This window comes from Pseudophryne corroboree, chromosome 3, assembly GCF_028390025.1.
Source record: "Pseudophryne corroboree isolate aPseCor3 chromosome 3, aPseCor3.hap2, whole genome shotgun sequence".
NCBI classification, from domain to species: domain Eukaryota; kingdom Metazoa; phylum Chordata; class Amphibia; order Anura; family Myobatrachidae; genus Pseudophryne; species Pseudophryne corroboree.
In genome coordinates, this window is record NC_086446.1 from 753,706,342 (window position 1) to 753,727,838 (window position 21,497).

The 21,497-nt window shown below is 46.2% G+C and overlaps 1 protein-coding gene across 1 annotated transcript in view; it reads right to left on the reverse strand.

Moving 5' to 3' along the window:
• LOC135056783 (peroxisome proliferator-activated receptor gamma coactivator-related protein 1-like) overlaps positions 1 to 17,376 on the reverse strand; it is a 69,116-nt gene extending 51,740 nt beyond the window's left edge. The window contains exons 1-3 of the mRNA XM_063962361.1: positions 16,800 to 17,376; positions 1,545 to 1,685; positions 991 to 1,143 (exon numbers count right to left, since the gene is read on the reverse strand). Coding sequence (XP_063818431.1) covers positions 991 to 1,143; positions 1,545 to 1,685; positions 16,800 to 16,991 — 486 coding nt within the window. The 5' untranslated portion in view covers positions 16,992 to 17,376. The remainder of the gene's footprint in view (positions 1 to 990; positions 1,144 to 1,544; positions 1,686 to 16,799) is intronic.
• Between the last annotated feature and the right edge of the window lie 4,121 nt (positions 17,377 to 21,497).

The window sequence follows — 21,497 nt, forward strand, 5'->3', positions numbered from 1 at the left end:
CCTTCTACCTCTGACTACTCCACATCTGTCTCCTCTCATGACTCAACCTCTTTTGCACTTCCAATAGTAGGTGACCACCAAGGTTCTATTCTTGGACCTCTCCTTTTCTCTATCTATATGTACTCTTTAGGTGAGCTCATTCTCTCTTTAAACTTGCAATATCATCTTAATACTGATACTCAAATTTCCTCCCCTGACCTCTCCCCATATCAAAAATATTACCAGGATCAGACCCTCTCTCACCTTGGATACTACTGAGACCCTTAGTCACTCACTGGTCATCTCCAGAATGGACTGCTGTAATCTCCTCCTATCTGGCTTGTCTGACAAACGCCTCTTTCCACTCCGATCAATCCTCAATGCTACTACCCGGCTCATCTTCCTCTCCACATGTAATAAGCTCACCTCCCCTCTCTTACTAGCCCTTCACTGGATCCCCTTCCGTATCCAATTCAAGCTTCTCACACTCACTTAAAGAGCCCTCACCCATTCATCTCCCATTTACATCTTTGACCTTATCTTCCTTTACACTCCGATCCACCCACTTCCCTCCAAAAATACATGCTGCCTCTCCTGCAAACTGATTACTTCCTCTCATTCCTGCCATGGTGCTCCCTACCTCTGAAATTCTCCACCTCTCTACAAAACTTCAAACGGGCTCTTAAGACCAACTTCTTCATCAAAACCAGCCATCTCATATCCTAACCCTCTGTTATATGCTCACTGCCTACCCCATTCTGCGTCACCCGTCTAACCCTCCCTTTCAGAATATAAGATCTCACGAGCAGGGCCCTCTCCCCTCATGTGCTTTTCCCTCTTAAGACTATTTTCTACTCCATACTCCCTTAAACTGCTTCTAAAGGGGACATTTTATTCTCATGATAGAATCTAAAAAGTTCAATTATATTTGGACAAAAACAATAGTAGCAAATTAGACAAATTTAAAATTACTATGAGCAGAAACATGAAAAGAAATGAAGACAGACTTACGGAGCTGATATCACGACCCTTTGATGACACCAGTAGTTCCGTATCTGGAATTGTGTCAAACGGGGACATATTCTCATTGTCTGTGTTGTCCAGAATCTCCGTCAGAGCAGTTAGAAGAGTCAATTCATTTTCTTCGTCAAGGTGGCCTATGTTCTTTAAAACAGGAAAATCACTTTTACGAACATGAGGCGATAGCGGACCCTTCTATGTTTGGTTAAAGACTACTAAATCACTTCCCTTCATGGTCACTATAACTCATCTGTATTCAAGAATATGCTATGAATAGAGATGAGCGGGTTCGGTTTTACTCGGTTCCCAAAACTGCATCTTATTGGCTCATAGATGTCTCTTGTTTTGGATAGCCAATAAAATGCCATTTTGAGAACCGAGTAAATCCAAGTAAAACCCTAACCCGCTCATCTCTAGTTATGAAGTTATGAACTATCTTGCGCTAAGACCAGAGATACAGACAGAGCTGACTCGCTATGTGTTTGAAGCATAAATGAAACCATCATATCAGGTGGTACCACTGAACGTGGACTGTATAGTCATACCTGGGCCAGGGCACTGGAATCATCAATGATGGAAATTAGTGAGTTGTCAATGTATCCTTGGAAGGTTCCCAGTATTCCTCCCGCGTCCAGGGCAAGGCCAGAGAGGCTATCGGAGGCCTCGTCATCCTCCAGGTCGTGACACTGCAATAAAATACATCTTGTGACCAGGAGGCAGCAGGAATTAATGTGCAATATTTGGAATGACTGCAAGCAGCCAATCAGAACGTAGTAACACAGATGCCCTAGCGCCAAGAACTCCTAGCTAAGTTTTATAAAATGCAATAAACTTTTTAGCTTACTGGTGCAATTGATTTTTTTTTTTTGTGTGGCTGCCAATAGATGGTGCCCAACAGCAGCAATTCAATTGTCCTGCCGTTTGGCCACCCAGCAGCCACGGAGGACCCATTGTTTCTCGTAGCCTCCTGAAGTGTGAGAAAAAAGGTATCCGTTTGGATGGTCTACCATGTTATGGTTGACAGTCATTAGGTCGACCACCATTGGTCGACATGGATAACACGGAAATGGTCGACACACGACATGTCGACATGGTTTTTTTTTTTTTTTTTTTTAAAGAAACATTAGATCCAATTTTTCATATTTTACCATCCACGTGGACTACGATTAGGAACGTTAACCTGTGCCGAGCGTAGCTGTAGCGGAGCGAGGCACCTTGCCTTCGCTCGCCATGCAAGGGGATGCGGTACACTAATTGGGGTTCCTGGTCATGTTATGGAAAAAATGACATCAAAAACAGTTCAAAAATCCATGTCGACCTTTTCATGTGTCAACCATTCATACCGGAACAGAGAAAAAATGTTTGCAGTCTTTGCATTTTGGGTGTCCAAATGGGACTTTGGATGCCCAAAGCAGGAGTTTAGATGGAGATACAGGTTGAGTATCCCTTATCCAAAATGCTTGGGACCAGAAGTATTTTGGATATCGGATTTTTCCGTATTTTGGAATAATTGCATACCATAATGAGATATCATGGTGATGGGACCTAAATCTAAGCACAGAATGCATTTATGTTACATATACACCTTATACACACAGCCTGAAGGTAATTTTAGCCAATATTTTTAATAACTTTGTGCATTAAACAAAGTGTGTCTACATTCACACAATTCATTTATGTTTCATATACACCTTATACACACAGCCTGAAGGTCAGGTAATACAATATTTTTTATAACTGTGTATTAAACAAAGTTTGTGTACATTGAGCCATTAGAAAACAAAGGTTTCACTATCTCACTCAAAAAAGTCCGTATTTCGGAATATTTGGATATGGGATACTCAATAAATATATATATATATATATATATATATATATATATATATATATAGATATATATATATATATAGATATATATATATATATATATATATATATATATATATATATACACACACACACATATATATATATATATATATATATATATAGATCCACACGTTGGAGGCACTCGGCGAAATAAACTGACAACACCACAGCCGGTAAAGTCAACGTTTCAGGGACTTCTCCCTTTTATCAAGACACAACCAGCACTATCACAAATAGACATATATATACATAAAAATATCTTACCAAACACCAATCAATGAGCTGCATCCGCTTTCCCACCTACACCGGCGCCGGAATCTGCAGCTGTCTCACATCACGCCGTGAACAGCGTCTTTGCAGGGTGGGCGCGGCTTGCTCCTACTGTGGACGGGTTGCCTAGCAACAAAACCCCCTCGCGTCCTCCAGCCAACCGCCGCAGCCCAATACCGCTGACATCACAGGCGCGTCACTTCCCCCGTGGGCGCGGCCTGACCGGCGGCTGCTGACTGGCTCTCTCACCCGAGGGGTTGCCTAGCAACCGCCCCAAGCAGGAACTGGCCACGAATGCCAAATAACACCACATGTGTAAGTGAACATAAATATGATACAAATATTACACCCATGTCTATGGGGACGTAGAGGTATACTGATCGTCCTCCAAAATAAATATCATGGAGAGCGGCCTAAAAGAACATATAACAATAGATACATATCGGGCATCTGAATAAGAAAAAACCACATAATAGAGGACAGGCAATCCTATAACAGCTAGGGATAACATACTGACATTGATAATGTATTCTACAATAATAGCATGTCAAAGCAATATGGGATCCTTACAATAGGTATTCCGACTATAACCCATCTAGCTACGGATAAGACCAGACCCACTATATGATATGATGATTCACAAGAAGCAACTAAAGCTCAATGCTTCATTGAGGCCATGGGGATGCACGGTCTGCAACTTGTGTATCCACCATGCCTCTTTCTGTAGTAGGGTTTTACCCCTATTGCCCCCTCTGATACTATCCGGGATGTGATCGATTATTTTATAACGAATGGTAGCAAGAGAGTGGTGACAATTCTTAAAATGTCTTGCTACTGGCTGGTCACTACCTTTCCCCTCTAGTGCGGCCCTAATGCTGGATCTGTGTAAGGCAATTCTCTCCTTAAACTGCCTCACACTTTTGCCAACATAAAGTAAGCCGCAAGGACACTTTATGTAATACACAATGAATTTGCTGCTGCATGTAAGGGCATAATTAATCTTGAAAACTTTCCCTGATCTGGGGTGCAGAAACGTATCACCTGTTTCCAGGCAACTACAGGTAGTGCATCCTATACATCTGTAGTTCCCCGGTTGTCGTGTAAGGAAATGGGACGGCTTTTCTGGACCATGCTTAGAGATATCATTATGAACTACAAAGTCCTTCACGTTACGACCTCGCCTATAAGAAGCCATCAAAGAGGTATTTTTCAATGAGGGCAATTCTTTATCCCTGGAGATCACAGGCCAAATCCTCTTGGCCCTACTATATAGAAATTTGCTGGCAGTAGTATAGTCCTGAGTCCACACCATCCGTGACTGGTCATCCGACCGTATTTTGGTCCTGAGCGCTTCCGATCGTGAAATGGCTAATGCTTTTTGTTGGGCTTTTTGTAATGAATCTGTAGTATATCCTCTGGATTTGAATTTCTCAGTCATGCAGGAGATCTGTATTTGGGCATCTTCCTCGTTGCTACAGATTCGTCTTATACGTAAAAATTGGGAAAACGGAAGGCTCCACTTCATGGAATCTGGATGAAAGCTGTTTGCTCTTAAGACCGTATTTCGGTCAGTGGGTTTATAATACATACTTGTATTAATGCTGAGATCAGCACCTATTGAGACTGCTACATCCAGATAGTGGATTTTATCAAAACTGCATTCAAATGTAAACTTAATGTCAGAGTCCTTAGTATTGATAGTTGTCATCATCTCTTTGAACTCTGTTTCCGTTCCTGTCCAGACGATAAAGATGTCGTCTATGTAGCGACGAAATAGCAAGATGTTCTCAGCATATTCCTGATTATTGAAGAACAGCTGTTTCTCCACTATACTCATGAATGCATTAGCGAAACTGGGTGCCACACATGATCCCATGGCACACCCAGTTCGTTGACGGTAGATCTTATTATCAAACAGAAAGTAATTTCTTTCAAGAGTGAGACCCAGAAGAATGATAAAAAAGTCAATTTCAGGACCACAATATTCAGGTTGGTTCCTCAGGAATGTTTCCATTGCCTGTAGACCCCTCTCGTGGGGAATACTGGTATAAAGATTGATAACATCGACTGTACACAGCAGATGGCGAGTCGGTAACGGTGAAATGGACTGTAGTATTTGGATGAAGGCAGTGGTATCTTTCAAACACAGTGGTAATTTTTGAATTAACGGCTGTAAATAAAAATCCAGAAATTTAGAGAGATTGTAATACAGGGAGTCCCTAGCCGCAATGATGGGGCGTCCCGGCGGGTTGGCCACATCTTTATGAAGTTTGGGAATGGTGTAAAACACCGGAAGTATGGGCCATTCTTCACTCAGTGCCTCCCTAATTTTCTCTGTGATGAATCCATCATCCACTGCCTTCTGTAGGATTTTATTTAATGTTGCCTAGCAACAAAACCCCCTCGCGTCCTCCAGCCAACCGCCGCAGCCCAATACCGCTGACATCACAGGCGCGTCACTTCCCCCGTGGGCGCGGCCTGACCGACGGCTGCTGACTGGCTCATTCACCCGAGGGGTTGCCTAGCAACCGCCCCAAGCAGGAACTGGCCACGAATGCCAAATAACACCACATGTGTAAGTGAACATAAATATGATACAAATATTACACCCATGTCTATGGGGACGTAGAGGTATACTGATCGTCCTCCAAAATAAATATCATGGAGAGCGGCCTAAAAGAACATATAACAATAGATACATATCGGGCATCTGAATAAGACAAAGGGGGGGGCATAGTGGTGCAAGACCTCACCGCCTATAAAACAGAAGCATACAGACAACTGGATAATCCAGTCACCTATGAATTACTTGACAAGGATCCAACGGAACAGTACCAAACCGAATTAAATAAAATCCTACAGAAGGCAGTGGATGATGGATTCATCACAGAGAAAATTAGGGAGGCACTGAGTGAAGAATGGCCCATACTTCCGGTGTTTTACACCATTCCCAAACTTCATAAAGATGTGGCCAACCCGCCGGGACGCCCCATCATTGCGGCTAGGGACTCCCTGTATTACAATCTCTCTAAATTTCTGGATTTTTATTTACAGCCGTTAATTCAAAAATTACCACTGTGTTTGAAAGATACCACTGCCTTCATCCAAATACTACAGTCCATTTCACCGTTACCGACTCGCCATCTGCTGTGTACAGTCGATGTTATCAATCTTTATACCAGTATTCCCCACGAGAGGGGTCTACAGGCAATGGAAACATTCCTGAGGAACCAACCTGAATATTGTGGTCCTGAAATTGACTTTTTTATCATTCTTCTGGGTCTCACTCTTGAAAGAAATTACTTTCTGTTTGATAATAAGATCTACCGTCAACGAACTGGGTGTGCCATGGGATCATGTGTGGCACCCAGTTTCGCTAATGCATTCATGAGTATAGTGGAGAAACAGCTGTTCTTCAATAATCAGGAATATGCTGAGAACATCTTGCTATTTCGTCGCTACATAGACGACATCTTTATCGTCTGGACAGGAACGGAAACAGAGTTCAAAGAGATGATGACAACTATCAATACTAAGGACTCTGACATTAAGTTTACATTTGAATGCAGTTTTGATAAAATCCACTATCTGGATGTAGCAGTCTCAATAGGTGCTGATCTCAGCATTAATACAAGTATGTATTATAAACCCACTGACCGAAATACGGTCTTAAGAGCAAACAGCTTTCATCCAGATTCCATGAAGTGGAGCCTTCCGTTTTCCCAATTTTTACGTATAAGACGAATCTGTAGCAACGAGGAAGATGCCCAAATACAGATCTCCTGCATGACTGAGAAATTCAAATCCAGAGGATATACTACAGATTCATTACAAAAAGCCCAACAAAAAGCATTAGCCATTTCACGATCGGAAGCGCTCAGGACCAAAATACGGTCGGATGACCAGTCACGGATGGTGTGGACTCAGGACTATACTACTGCCAGCAAATTTCTATATAGTAGGGCCAAGAGGATTTGGCCTGTGATCTCCAGGGATAAAGAATTGCCCTCATTGAAAAATACCTCTTTGATGGCTTCTTATAGGCGAGGTCGTAACGTGAAGGACTTTGTAGTTCATAATGATATCTCTAAGCATGGTCCAGAAAAGCCGTCCCATTTCCTTACACGACAACCGGGGAACTACAGATGTATAGGATGCACTACCTGTAGTTGCCTGGAAACAGGTGATACGTTTCTGCACCCCAGATCAGGGAAAGTTTTCAAGATTAATTATGCCCTTACATGCAGCAGCAAATTCATTGTGTATTACATAAAGTGTCCTTGCGGCTTACTTTATGTTGGCAAAAGTGTGAGGCAGTTTAAGGAGAGAATTGCCTTACACAGATCCAGCATTAGGGCCGCACTAGAGGGGAAAGGTAGTGACCAGCCAGTAGCAAGACATTTTAAGAATTGTCACCACTCTCTTGCTACCATTCGTTATAAAATAATCGATCACATCCCGGATAGTATCAGAGGGGGCAATAGGGGTAAAACCCTACTACAGAAAGAGGCATGGTGGATACACAAGTTGCAGACCGTGCATCCCCATGGCCTCAATGAAGCATTGAGCTTTAGTTGCTTCTTGTGAATCATCATATCATATAGTGGGTCTGGTCTTATCCGTAGCTAGATGGGTTATAGTCGGAATACCTATTGTAAGGATCCCATATTGCTTTGACATGCTATTATTGTAGAATACATTATCAATGTCAGTATTGTTATCCCTAGCTGTTATAGGATTGCCTGTCCTCTATTATGTGGTTTTTTCTTATTCAGATGCCCGATATGTATCTATTGTTATATGTTCTTTTAGGCCGCTCTCCATGATATTTATTTTGGAGGACGATCAGTATACCTCTACGTCCCCATAGACATGGGTGTAATATTTGTATCATATTTATGTTCACTTACACATGTGGTGTTATTTGGCATTCGTGGCCAGTTCCTGCTTGGGGCGGTTGCTAGGCAACCCCTCGGGTGAGAGAGCCAGTCAGCAGCCGCCGGTCAGGCCGCGCCCACGGGGGAAGTGACGCGCCTGTGATGTCAGCGGTATTGGGCTGCGGCGGTTGGCTGGAGGACGCGAGGGGGTTTTGTTGCTAGGCAACCCGTCCACAGTAGGAGCAAGCCGCGCCCACCCTGCAAAGACGCTGTTCACCGCGTGATGTGAGACAGCTGCAGATTCCGGCGCCGGTGTAGGTGGGAAAGCGGATGCAGCTCATTGATTGGTGTTTGGTAAGATATTTTTATGTATATATATGTCTATTTGTGATAGTGCTGGTTGTGTCTTGATAAAAGGGAGAAGTCCCTGAAACGTTGACTTTACCGGCTGTGGTGTTGTCAGTTTATTTCGCCGAGTGCCTCCAACGTGTGGATCCATATGCTCGTCAAGGAGAGGTTGTGCACCGGACCCGTTGCATGCTTGTAAGCGTGAGTGCCAGACATCTTGCATATATATATATATATATATATATATATATATATATATATATATATATATATATATTTATTTATTTTTTTCCACGTATATACATATACGGGAAATGCAGTTTAGGTTACCTTGAGTCATAAACGGCCATTTAGAAAAGGATCACTACTTAAAGAATTCCATTATACCAGGTAAACAAAGATGCGGCCATATCGAAGGTAGTAGGCCGCCTGATACACTTTGGGGTACGCATTGGGAAGCCCTCTAACTTTTAAAGGGCCTGGAGTTATTATTTATTAGCAGTTTCTTATATAGCGCAGCATATTCCGTTGCGCTTTACAATTAGAACAACAGTTGTAGAACATAACTGGGCAAAGACACAGACAGACAGAGGTAGGAAGACCCTGCTCGCAAGCTTACACTCTATAGGGAAATAGGCATTGATACACAAGGATAGATGCTACATCCTACTCTCAGTAATAAGTTAATTAAATACATTTAATCAATGATAGACAGTGGTCTGTAATAACAAAATCAGTAGACTTTTAAACAAGAATTACAAGCTACAAACAATCCGACAAAGCAGGAAAAAGCCGGAGGATGCAAGTGAAGATTTATAGCCTGATACCCATCACTGGGCTATGGACACCAAAAAGACATGCTACAGTGTACAGGTTATCCTCCCTTAGCCCAAGAAATCATCTGACATTAATCCAGGTGTGTACATCCAACAGCTGAAACAGGAAATACAGGTCACTCAGGAAAGACCAGAAATCATGCATCAAGTAAATGACACAAAGAAACCGCCCCATCAGCTAAACGTCTTACACAGGGCAGACAAACACAGTGGATGGTGAACAACAGGATTGATGGCTGTACGGATGCACGCTTCTCAAACGCATCTTGGAAAGGGTCAACAATCTCCCAGTAATACCTACAGCTACAAAAGCATCCCCAGTGGGTGGTCTTCCGTATGCCGAATGTCGGGATTCCGGCGCCGGAGTCCCGACACCCGGCATACCGACAACTATTCTCCCTCGTGGGGGTCCACGACCCCCCTGGAGGGAGAATAAAATAGTGTAGCGCGCCACCGTGCCCGCAGCGTGGCGAGCGCAGCGAGCCCGCAAGGGGCTCCTTTGCGCTCGCCACGCTGTCGGTATGCCGGCGGTCGGGCTCCCGGCGCCGGTATGCTGGTCGCCGGGAGCCCGAGCGCCGGCATACCGTACGACACCCTCCCCAGTGACATAGAAAGTAAAGTACAACCAAAGTAGGTACCGATTAAAAATGGGAGCAGACTGTATAATTTTCATCAAAACTGAGCCGCAAATATTAACGCACATATTCATCGATTACTAATATTCCAAATCATCTATAGAGATAAGAAATTTTAAATCTGCCTTTCGGTAAAAAAAAAAAAAAACATTCTAGAATGCTTGGGAGAAAAAGAAAAGGAAACTTCTATATACAAACACAAGGCTGAAATGTATTTCCCAGTGTAAATATTATGAGAAAAGATCCATCATGGTTTGTGCTATGGAACGTGGCCCAGAGGCTAGGGCAAGGAGTATTTCACATAAAAAGCCACGGATTTGGAGCAAACCAGTTCGCCGTGTTTTATACATTTATACTAAGTTCCTAGACCAGCAAACCCACATCTAACCAAACCAACGGTCCCAATCACATGCCATGGATGGACCAGTTACACCACAAAAGTGCCCACTGAAGTGCAACAGTCCCGTCCATTAAGTGTGAATGGCAATCGGTTGATGGTTACAAATCACAGATCACCAATCAGAAGCACAGCTCCGGATCACAGTATGACATAAGGCCAGTGTAACACAGACAAATATAGCTTTTCTGTATAAGAGTGTGAAAAGTTCAGGTATATATAATTATTTCTGAAAAACACTTATATGGCACCAGCATATACCATTGTGCTTTACAACAGGATGTTACTTGTAGTGAAATCTTTTTTGGTTACTAATTAATAATTCTTGCAATCCTAAACTAACTTCAGTAAACGTTCCGAGCCCGCAAAAAACTTCAGTCAAACATTTTTTATGGGGTGTAACCATGTCTATTGCCGTCCAAGATATATTCTGTGTACATACAATCCCTTTTATAACGGGGGTGGGCAATAAGCAGCGCTCCAGCTGCTGTTGGACTACACATCTCAGCATGCTCTGATAGCAAAACCTATTGGCCGCCCCTGTTTTACAGTGACACAAGCTGAGCTGTGTCACAACATATACTGTACCAGGCTACAACACACTCTCAGCCTGGGGCAGTGGTTAGCATTGCCTCTATGGGTATTAAAGCAATTCTAACCAGGGGGTCGATTCAATTCGGCAACTTATGAATAGCGCCGGGAATTAGCTCCCGACGCTATTCAATTCAGCTCCAGTTAAGTCGGCGATGGCCCGTTCTCGCCGACTAAACAGGTTGAATTGTCGGGAGAACGGGCATTCTCCGACTTAACTCCCCGGCGCGAGGCTGATTCCCGACAGAATCAGCCTCGCGCCGGCCGCGAGGCAGCACTTTTGTCGGGTTTCTTCTCTCATCCCCCGGGGATGAGAGAAGAATTCCCGACAATTGCGGGTCACTAGCAGCTGAATTGAATAGCGTCGGGAGCTAATTCCCGGCGCTATTCATAAGTTGCCGAACTGAATTGACCCCCAGGAATCTATGTGGACTTTACGTGTTCTCTCCAAGGGTTTCTGCCAGGTATTCCGGTTCCCCTCTGCTCACCTAAAGCATACTGGTAGGTTACTTGGCAGCTGACTAAAATGGACCCATAGGAAGTGTAGGGGTGCGTCTATGTTTTAGGGAATTCGGACTGGAAGCGCAACACGGGGACTGAGGTGTAGCATCCATTTACGTGTACAACTCTGCTGCATATGGTGGTGCTATACAAACAATAACCAGTATATGCCCCCTCTCGCATGACAGCCTATCCATCCTTAACAAATAAAACCCAAGGGATTTCACTATTAAAGTGATTCATTCATTACACATTTTAGGTGATTCATTGTTTCTCGCTGGGCACTATACTATCTCAGGGAAATGACTCAAGTAAGTAAATATTTTAAAGTATACGTATCTACATTTTATTATGAAGATATTAAGATAGGAAAGTGAGATGAGGAATTAACAGACTATGGGGGACATTTACTAAGCAGTGATAAGAGTGGAGAAGTGAGCCAGAGGAGAAGTTGCCCCATCAACCAATCAGCACTGAAGTAACATCTAGAATTTGCATATTATAAAATGATACAGAGCTGCTGATTGGTTGATGGGGAAATTTCTCCACTGGCTCACTTCTCCGCTCTTATCACTGATTAGTAAATGTCCCCCTAAGAGCAGAGAAAGCTCTCCAGTTGAAGAACAATTATTATTATTCTTTATTTATATGGAGCCACAAGGGATCCGCAGCGCCCAATTACAAAGTACATAAAATAAAAATCAAAACAGGACAATAGTGACTTACAGTTGATGACAGTCTAGGACAAGTACAGGGTTAATAACACTGATATAAGTATCAAGAGTGGCAGAAAACGGTGGGATTAGGTGCCGGCGAGGATGTTTAAGTAAGAGAATGATAAGCACATGAAGGTTGAAGTCCCTGCTCGTGAGAGCTTACATTCTAAAGTGTCAGCATTATTTATTACCAGTTATTTATATAACGCACACATATTCCGTAGCGCTTTATAGAGAATATTTGCCCATTCACATTATTCCCTGCCCATGTGGAGTTTACAATCCACATTCCCTATCACATGTACGCCTACACACATTCACATTAAGTAGTGTTCACTCTAGGCTGTTTTAGCAGGGCGCCGCGCCCTGCCCGATTTTTTAAGGGCAAAACCCGCCCTGCCCTTTCTGCGGCGCCCTGCTAAAACAGCCGCCCGCTTTCTGCCCCTCTCAGCGTGTAAAGATGCCGCGCGCACGCTCTCAGAGAGCTTGGTGGAAGCCCAGCACCTCCGTAGGTGCTGGGCACGCCCCCCAACAGTGACGGCGCCGTCTGCCCACGCCCCCGTCTGTGTACTGACCCGCCTACTTGCATTACGTGCAAGTGGGCACGCCCCCTATTTCCATAGCCACACCCCATTTCGGCGCGCGCTTGTGCCCCTAACGGACGCGCGCCCCGCCCGTCCGCTGGAGTGAACACTAATTAAGGATAATTTTGTTGGGAGTCAATTAACCTACCTGTATATTTTTGGATTGTGGGAGGAAATCGGAGTACCCAGAGGAAACCCACGCAAGCACGGGGAGTATATAAAAACTCCACACAGTTAGGGCCATGGTGGGAATTGAAACCATGACCTCAGTGCTGTGAAGCAGTAATGCTAACCATTACACCATCCGTGCTGCCCATGAAACGTGTACCTCTGAATTAGCAGATTGCTTTTTATTTAATTCTGATACATATATATGTGAAGGTCACCCTATCACCAGCCATCGTACCACTGGTGTTTACGTGCACACCAAGCTAGGAGGTGACAGAGGATGGTGGTACAGGTTGCTGAAGGTAAGGGTGGGAAGCAAACTAGGACGCATTTCACGTTAGGCACCAGAGAGAGTAACAGATTCACCAATTGTAATGTGTGTCCATAATCACACACTGGAAAAAAAATGTATCTGTTTGAATAGCTGCACAGAAGATACACTGTAACAAAATGATGAGTAACCTCTTCAACAGTGCACTACATGAGTGAACAGAAACCTTTTATTCACAAAAGATCAGCGTAACGGCCCGTACACACTGGCCGATATATCGCGGGTCCGTCGGCCAGTGTGTACACGTCGGCCCTGCAGCACAGCCGACGGCCAATATATCTACCGATATATTGGCGCATCGCTGTGTGTGTACGGGCGATCAGCCGACCGCCCGTACACATGCTGCGGCAGCCGGTGGTGATTGACAGCTGAACTGGGCTGGTGTGTGTACACGCCCGCCCAGTTCATGACGCAAGTCCCCGATGGATCAGGCAGTGTGTATGCAGAGCACACTGCCCAATCCGTCCATATATATATATACCTGCAGATCAATTGATCTGCAGATATATCTGTCAGTGTGCACCCAGCATAACAGAAGGGGTAGATCCAATCAGGTGCGAGTTAGGTCCTACGATCCGTTCTCGCGCCAAACTCACATTGCAAATTGCATTTGGAATTCAATCCAAACTGGCATTGATTTTTCTGAGGAAATCTTCAATTTGCTATGTGCACCCACCGAGCAGGAGAAAAGGTAGGATAATCTGTATTTTAAAAAGGTACGGAACACAGGGCCTGGTTCAGACGCGACTGTCAGTGATTAACGGTCCGCTGCCATTTTGCAATTTCCAAAAACAGAGGTGTGTTGCCCCCGTTTTGGGTCAGTGATGAGGCCAGGGTCACCATCGGCAGGCAGGGACTTCCCGTTCTCTTTGTAGGAACGGCAGTGACCGGCTTGCATGACCCCATTTAAGCAGCAGCGATAGAAAGTCCAACCACATCTGAATTAGGCCCACTGTACAGAACCTATGCTGCACCCCGCCCCCCAATGAATAACCATGGACGTAAATAGCCCAATTTGGCCGATAAAGACATGTCTGTTATCAGGCAAATTTCTCTAAAAAGCTCAATAATGGGGTAAATGATGTGGGACAGGTACCTGGAGGTGTTGTATTGATGGGGATGATGAAAAACACTCGCTAGCTATCGATTTTCAACCATTAGTAAAAAGAGCAAAAAAGAACCACTTCTCTATCAGGGTCCACAGTGTTCCACAGGATCTACCTTGGGATATGATGAAGCGACAGCAGATTGGGCACCAAACAGATAAGCTTTTCAGACTCCCAGGATGCACTGGTCCAGCCCCCTATATCTCCACCTCCTGGTTCAGGCAACCCTCCAGTGCTTTCCTTATGGCCACTAACAGCCTGCTATACAGTCCTGCTAACTCATACCTTGTTCATACTGCAATATCCGGGGCGCACCCAGGAACTGGATACGGGTCATTCCCGGGTGTGATCCGGCATTGGACCCGTGCAGCGTGAACAGGGTGGCTTCCGGGGGCGGGGACAGAGCTGGCATCTGGGGCGGTTGTGGAGGCGAAACTGGAGATGACCTCTCTTTATACACTGTGAATGGGTCCCGGGTCGAATCGATCCGGGGAAACCCGTTCACACTGCATCTGACCCAGTAATAACCCTTCTTTATTCACGGGTTGAATAACTGGGTCATGCGACCCGGGAATTCAGCAGTGACCCGTTCACACTGCACAACGACCCGTGTCGACCCGGGCAAAATACTGGGTTGATACTGGATTTTTTGTGCAGTGTGAACGGGGTATCAGTTGTTGCTTCTTAGGGGTCCAGGCGGATGCCCCCATCTGCCAGGCTGCATTTTGTAGAAACTATGTTAAGGTTCATTTAAACAAAAAAAGGGATCACATGGGCTGTTCATTAATTAAAGCAAATTCCATAACAAAGCAGCACATTCAGATGTGTTCTACAAAGCTCTATATCCCTAATGTAAATAGGAAGAGAGAGACCCCCCCCCCCAATAACACCATTACGCAGCTGCCCAGCAATACATTTATAGGGGATCCTGTGCACTCACAATACACGTTAGCACTGCATACAGACAGAAGACATGCACATCAGCAGTCTGGGGCTTTCAGAGTAGATTGCATTAAACACGTGGAGCTCCCTGGATGCCAATAGGCTGAGCTTCCTCAATGTACCAGACAGAGAGAGTTGTGTGACCAGATGCACTCATCTCCCTCCATCACAATTCCACAAGAGTTAGTTATGCCATAACAACAAGTCCTGCAATACATATAGCCGGACACAGTATCTATAGCAGGCATGTCCTGGGATCAATAATACAAGCACAGTGATCTCACCCTGCACCATAACAGCATCATCTCCTGACTGCTACCTGATACACAATGCTAGACGTCACATCAGGAAAACATAGAGCAGAATGGAGAGTAATATAGATAAGAGTTAGAGATGGAATGCTATAGAAGTAAAACAGATAAGGAAAGGAAGATGGGATGAAGTAAAACAGGTAATAGAGGCTGGTATGGGTGATATAAAAGTAATGCAGATTAGAGAGCCAGAGGCTGGAATGATATAGTAGAGGTAATGCAGATTAGAGAGCCAGAGGCTGGAATGATATAGTAGAGGTAATGCAGATTAGAGAGCCAGAGGCTGGAATGATATAGTAGAAGTAATGCAGATTAGAGAGCCAGAGGCTGGAATGATATAGTAGAAGTAATGCAGATTAGAGAGCACAGAGGCCGAGATGATTTAGCAGAAGTAATGCAGATTAGAGAGCCAGAGACTGATGATCTAGTAGAAGTAATGCAGATTAGAGAGCACAGAGACTGATGATCTAGTAGAAGTAATGCAGATTAGAGAGCACAGAGACTGGAATGATATAGTAGAAGTAATGCAGATTATAGAGCACAGAGGCTGGAATGATATAGTAGAAGTAATGCAGATTAGAGAGCACAGAGGCTGGAATGATATAGTAGAATGAATGCAGATGAGAGTCAGAATGATGGAACGATATAGTGTTTATAATGCAGATTAGAAACCCAGAGGCTGGAATGATATATTAGAAGTAACACAGATTGAAGTCAGATGCTAGGAAGTTATAGTAGATGTAATACAGATAATGATATAGTAGTAATTAGAGTCAGAGGCTGGGATGATATAGCAGAATAGGGATGATATATTAGAAGTAATGCAGAGTACAGTCAGGGGCTTGGTGTAACATAATAGAAGGAATACAGATTAGAGCGAGAGGCCGGGTGGATGATTTAATACATGTTATACAGATTGCAGTCAGGGGCTGGGGTGTTATAATAGAGGTAATACAGATCACAGAGTGTGAGTGTAATATAAAAGTTAGAGGCTGAGTGTAATATAAAGCTGAGATGTGGGGGCAGTGTGCCAGCAGCTGGCAGGTACTCAGGGGCCACATGTTACAGATAATTTTGGGGTTCCCTGTATAGGGGCCCCCACCCTGTTACTGCAGATGCACAAAGAGGACACCAGGCACTATAGCCGGGTGGACCCGGGGCCGGTGACCGGGCGCTCCCACGGGCGGCTCCTGCACACACGCGTGTCTCTGCTATCCACGTGTCACCGGCAGCTAGTGCAGACAGCGCCTCTGGGGGCCCCCGGTGCCCACCCCGGACCTCGCCCGCCTCTGCCAGCCTGGGGCAGCTGCTGCGGTACCTGGTGGCGGCCTCCGGCGGCGAAGAACTCCATCCCCCCGATGGTTAGCGTCTCCTCTCCGGTTCCCCACCGCGCCGCCATCTTGGCCCTCGCCTCTGATACTTTTTTTGCCGGCACACGTGGTGCTCGCCGCATGGGAGGGGGCGGGGCTATCAGTGCCAGGAATAGAGCGAGGCCGGGCCGGGCAGCCATCTTGGTGGTGGAAGTAGCCCCAAACAACCCAAGTACTAAGGGATGTGAAAGGCAGATACATATATATTAAACGTGGGTGTAAGCAGCGTCTCCAGCATGGAACAGGCACCTGCATTCAGCAGTTCTCATTGCAGGAGCACTGTGGCCCCCTCCCCAGTAACATACACGAGTGTAACACAGAATAATGCAGGGAGTTATGTCTTTCACACTGAATGTTGCTGAGCCCCCATACAGGCAGCTAGGTGCATCATGGATAAAGTGCACAGCAAGTCACAGTGATCAGGGGCGGACATGGCAGCATGTGTGAGATAACTGTGCAGCTGTTACACAGCACAGAGCTGTCCCTGCTATCTGGTGACCTGGACACTGTGCTGCAGGCAGTGGTGTGCACACTGTCCGGGCTGTACCCATCCACCAGCTGCACGCCCTGCCACTGACTCACTGCAGCTGCTGCTGCCCGGCTCAGATGGCGCGAAACCTGACTCACAGGCTTTCCCGGAATGAACATCAGCGAGCGCTGATTGGCTGCTCTCCTCTGTGGCCACGCCCCGACGCGGCTTTTCCCGCGATTTCCTGGGAGGAGTGTGTGTGTGATTGTGTGTCATCATCAGGGCAGCGGAGGAGGAAGTGAGCGGCCGGGACGTGGAGGAGGCGGCAGAGTGCAGATAGCACATTGCAGGCGCTCCGCATGCTTGTGTGGGACTGGAAACTTTAAACATACAGCAGGAAGGTGTGAGGGTTATCCTGCTGCCAGCACTGACAGTATTTATCATATACTGTTTATATAGGGCTGATGGCTCACGTTCTGCAGAACTTTCCACAGAATATTTCAGCAATGCATGTCACAGCTGGTGCAGGGGAGCTTACACTCTATGCGGCCTATTTATCACCATCTGCATCCAAGGATGCAAGGTGATGAAATCGTCCGAATCCGCACTGTGATAATTGATTACATAGCAGGGATGTATCAGTTATCACTTGCAAGCAAGTGCTATCCCTGCGATGACGCTCCGCAGCATCATCAGGGAAAAATACCCTGATGTCCTGCTGCGCATGCGCTGGTGGGTCAACCACCCCACTGCGCCGCATTCTCCTTTCCCTGCACCGTAAATATACTCACCAATCCAGGGAGCCGGTCATTGCTGCTCCTGCCGGGCGCTGAATCCTGTGCGCTACTGTGACCCCTGGTTCCGTAAAGTGAGGTGCCGTTCTGCAGCGTCACTTTACTGCACCGGGGTTCACAGCGAAGCATATGTTGGACCCGGCAGCCTACACAGGAGCACTGATCACCGGCTCATGGACAGGTTAGTAGGTTTCTGCAGCGGGGTACACTGGGATTCTGCAGGGAATACATCGGGGTGTAGAGTTGGAACTTGATCCGAGGCACCAACGGGCTAAAGCTTTGACTGTTCCCAGGATGCGCTGCACCACCTCCTCTATAACCCCGCCTCCAGGCATTGGAGATCAGTTTGTAAGTTGGTGCCTGCAGTGCAGGTCACTAACAGGTGAGGCTGCGCTAGGCATCCCTGGAAAGAGCTTTTAAAGAAGACTTCAAGGCTGCAGCACTGAATGTCATTCTGATATGCTGTGCTGTGGCTACATCACCTCCCTCAACAGCGCTGCATACTCCCGCGGCCTTATTCCAAGGTACTTACAGTGGAGGCGCACCGGACTTCAGGCACACACTGCTCACACTCTCCTGGATCGCGTGGCTGCACATCAGGGAGGAGGTTAGAGGGTCCCCCAGGTGGGACCCGCAGGTAAATTGCAGTCCGGTCGCGGTCCCAGGAGATGGACCGTGTCGCTGGCGTGGACACTACTGCACAGGGACCCCACTATATCTACCAGGGCAGGGAGCACAGGTCATATTTACTAAATTCCATTTACAAAAGGCTCCGCAGTACCCAGTGGTGAAGTCCAGCATAGGGGATAAGGCTCTGACCTGTAGCTCCACCCCCAGCTCCAGGCGCCATCTACTGCTGGTGTTCCCGCCCTGAAGCTGCATTTCTCTCTCTCACTGACAGATTTTGGCGCCATCTTCACTATTACCTGGGCTGATCTCTGGGACTGCAGGACTCTCTCCTCTGTAAAGCTGCTTGTCTTATCAGCACCGTGCTCTTACAGGCACTTGAGTAATTCTACATGTCATTTTAGACAGTGTTAGTTAAGAACAAGTGCACTGCTACCTGAATATTTAGCACAAGTATTCTGTGATATACATCCGGTATTTACTGTGCATTGTTATAGCTGTATTCAAACATATTTATATTTTCTCTATCGTCCTAGTGGATGCTGGGGTTCCTGAAAGGACCATGGGGGATAGCGGCTCCGCAGGAGACAGGGCACAAAAAGTAAAGCTTTAGGATCAGGTGGTGTGCACTGGCTCCTCCCCCTATGACCCTCCTCCAAGCCTCAGTTAGGTTTTTGTGCCCGGCCGAGAAGGGTGCAATCTAGGTGGCTCTCCTAAAGAGCTGCTTAGAAAAGTTTAGCTTAGGTTTTTTATTTTACAGTGAGTCCTGCTGGCAACAGGATCACTGCATCGAGGGACTTAGGGGAGAAGAAGTGAACTCACCTGCGTGCAGGATGGATTGGCTTCTTTGGCTACTGGACATTAGCTCCAGAGGGACGATCACAGGTACAGCCTGGATGGTCACCGGAGCCTCGCCGCCGGCCCCCTTGCAGATGCTGAAAAGAGAAGAAGGTCCAGAATCGGCGGCAGAAGACTCCTCAGTCTTCTTAAGGTAGCGCACAGCACTGCAGCTGTGCGCCATTGCTCTCAGCACACTTCACACGGCAGTCACTGAGGGTGCAGGGCGCTGGGGGGGGGCGCCCTGGGCAGCAATGAAAATCCTTTTTTTGGCAAAAAATACCTCACATATAGCCTCCGGGGCTATATGGAGATATTTAACCCCTGCCAGAATCCATTTTTAAGCGGGAGACGAGCCCGCCGAAAAGGGGACGGGGCCTATCTCCTCAGCACACAGCGCCATTTCCTCACACAGTTCCGCTGGTCAGGAAGGCTCCCAGGCTCTCCCCTGCACTGCACTACAGAAACAGGGTTAAATCAAGAGAGGGGGGGCAAAATTTGGCGAAATTGTGATTTTATAAAAGCAGCTATAAGGGAGCACTTATTATAAGGCTATCCCTGTAAAATATAGCGCTTTGGTGTGTGCTGGCAAACTCTCCCTCTGTCTCCCCAAGGGGCTAGTGGGGTCCTGTCCTCTATCAGAGCATTCCCTGTGTGTGTGTGCTATATGTCGGTACGTGTGTGTCGACATGTATGAGGACGATGTTGGTGAGGAGGCGGAGCAAATTGCCTGTAATGGTGATGTCGCTCTCTAGGGAGTCGACACCAGAATGGATGGCTTATTTATGGAATTACGTGATAATGTCAACACGCTGCAAGGTCGGTTGGCGACATGAGACGGCTGGCAAACAAATTAGTACCTGTCCAGGCGTCTCAAACACCGTCAGGGGCGTTAAAAAGTCCTTTTACCTCAGTCGGTCGACAGACACGGACACTGATTTCAGTGTCGACGGTGAAGAAACAAACGTATTTCCCTTTAGGGCCACACGTTACTTGTTAAGGGCAATGAAGGAGGTGTTACATATTTCTGATACTACAAGTACCACAAAAGAGGGTATTATGTGGGATGTGAAAAAACTACCTGTAGTTTTTCCTGAATCAGATAAATTAAATGAAGTGTGTGATGATGCGTGGGTTCCCCCCGATAGAAAATTATTGGCGGTATACCCTTTCCCGCCAGAAGTTAGGGCGCGGTGGGAAACACCCCTTAGGGTGGATAAGGCGCTCACGCTTATCAAAACAAGTGGCGGTACCGTCTATAGATAGGGCCGTCCTCAAGGAGCCAGCTGACAGGAGGCTGGAAAATATCATAAAAAGTATATACACACATACTGGTGTTATACTGCGACCAGCGATCGCCTCAGCCTGGATGTGCAGAGCTGGGGTGGCTTGGTCGGATTCCCTGACTAAAAATATTGATACCCTTGACAGGGACAGTATTTTATTGACTATAGAGCATTTAAAGGATGCATTTCTATATATACGAGATGCACAGAGGGATATTTGCACTCTGGCATCAAGAGTAAGTGCGATGTCCATATCTGCCAGAAGATGTTTATGGACACGACAGTGGTCAGGTGATGCAGATTCCAAACGGCACAAAGGTGTATTGCCGTATAAAGGAAGAGGAGTTATTTGGGGTCGGTCCATCGGACCTGGTGGCCACGGCAACTGCTGGAAAATCCACCGTTTTTACCCTAAGTCACATCTCTGCAGAAAAAGACACCGTCTTTTCAGCCTCAGTCCTTTCGTCCCTATAAGAGTCTTATCTGCCCAGGGATAGAGGAAAGGGAAGAAGACTGCAGCAGGCAGCCCATTCCCAGGAACAGAAGCCTAGCTCTCAGCATGACGCTGGGACCGTACAGGACCCCTGGATCCTACAAGTAGTATCCCAGGGGTACAGATTGGAATGTCGAGAC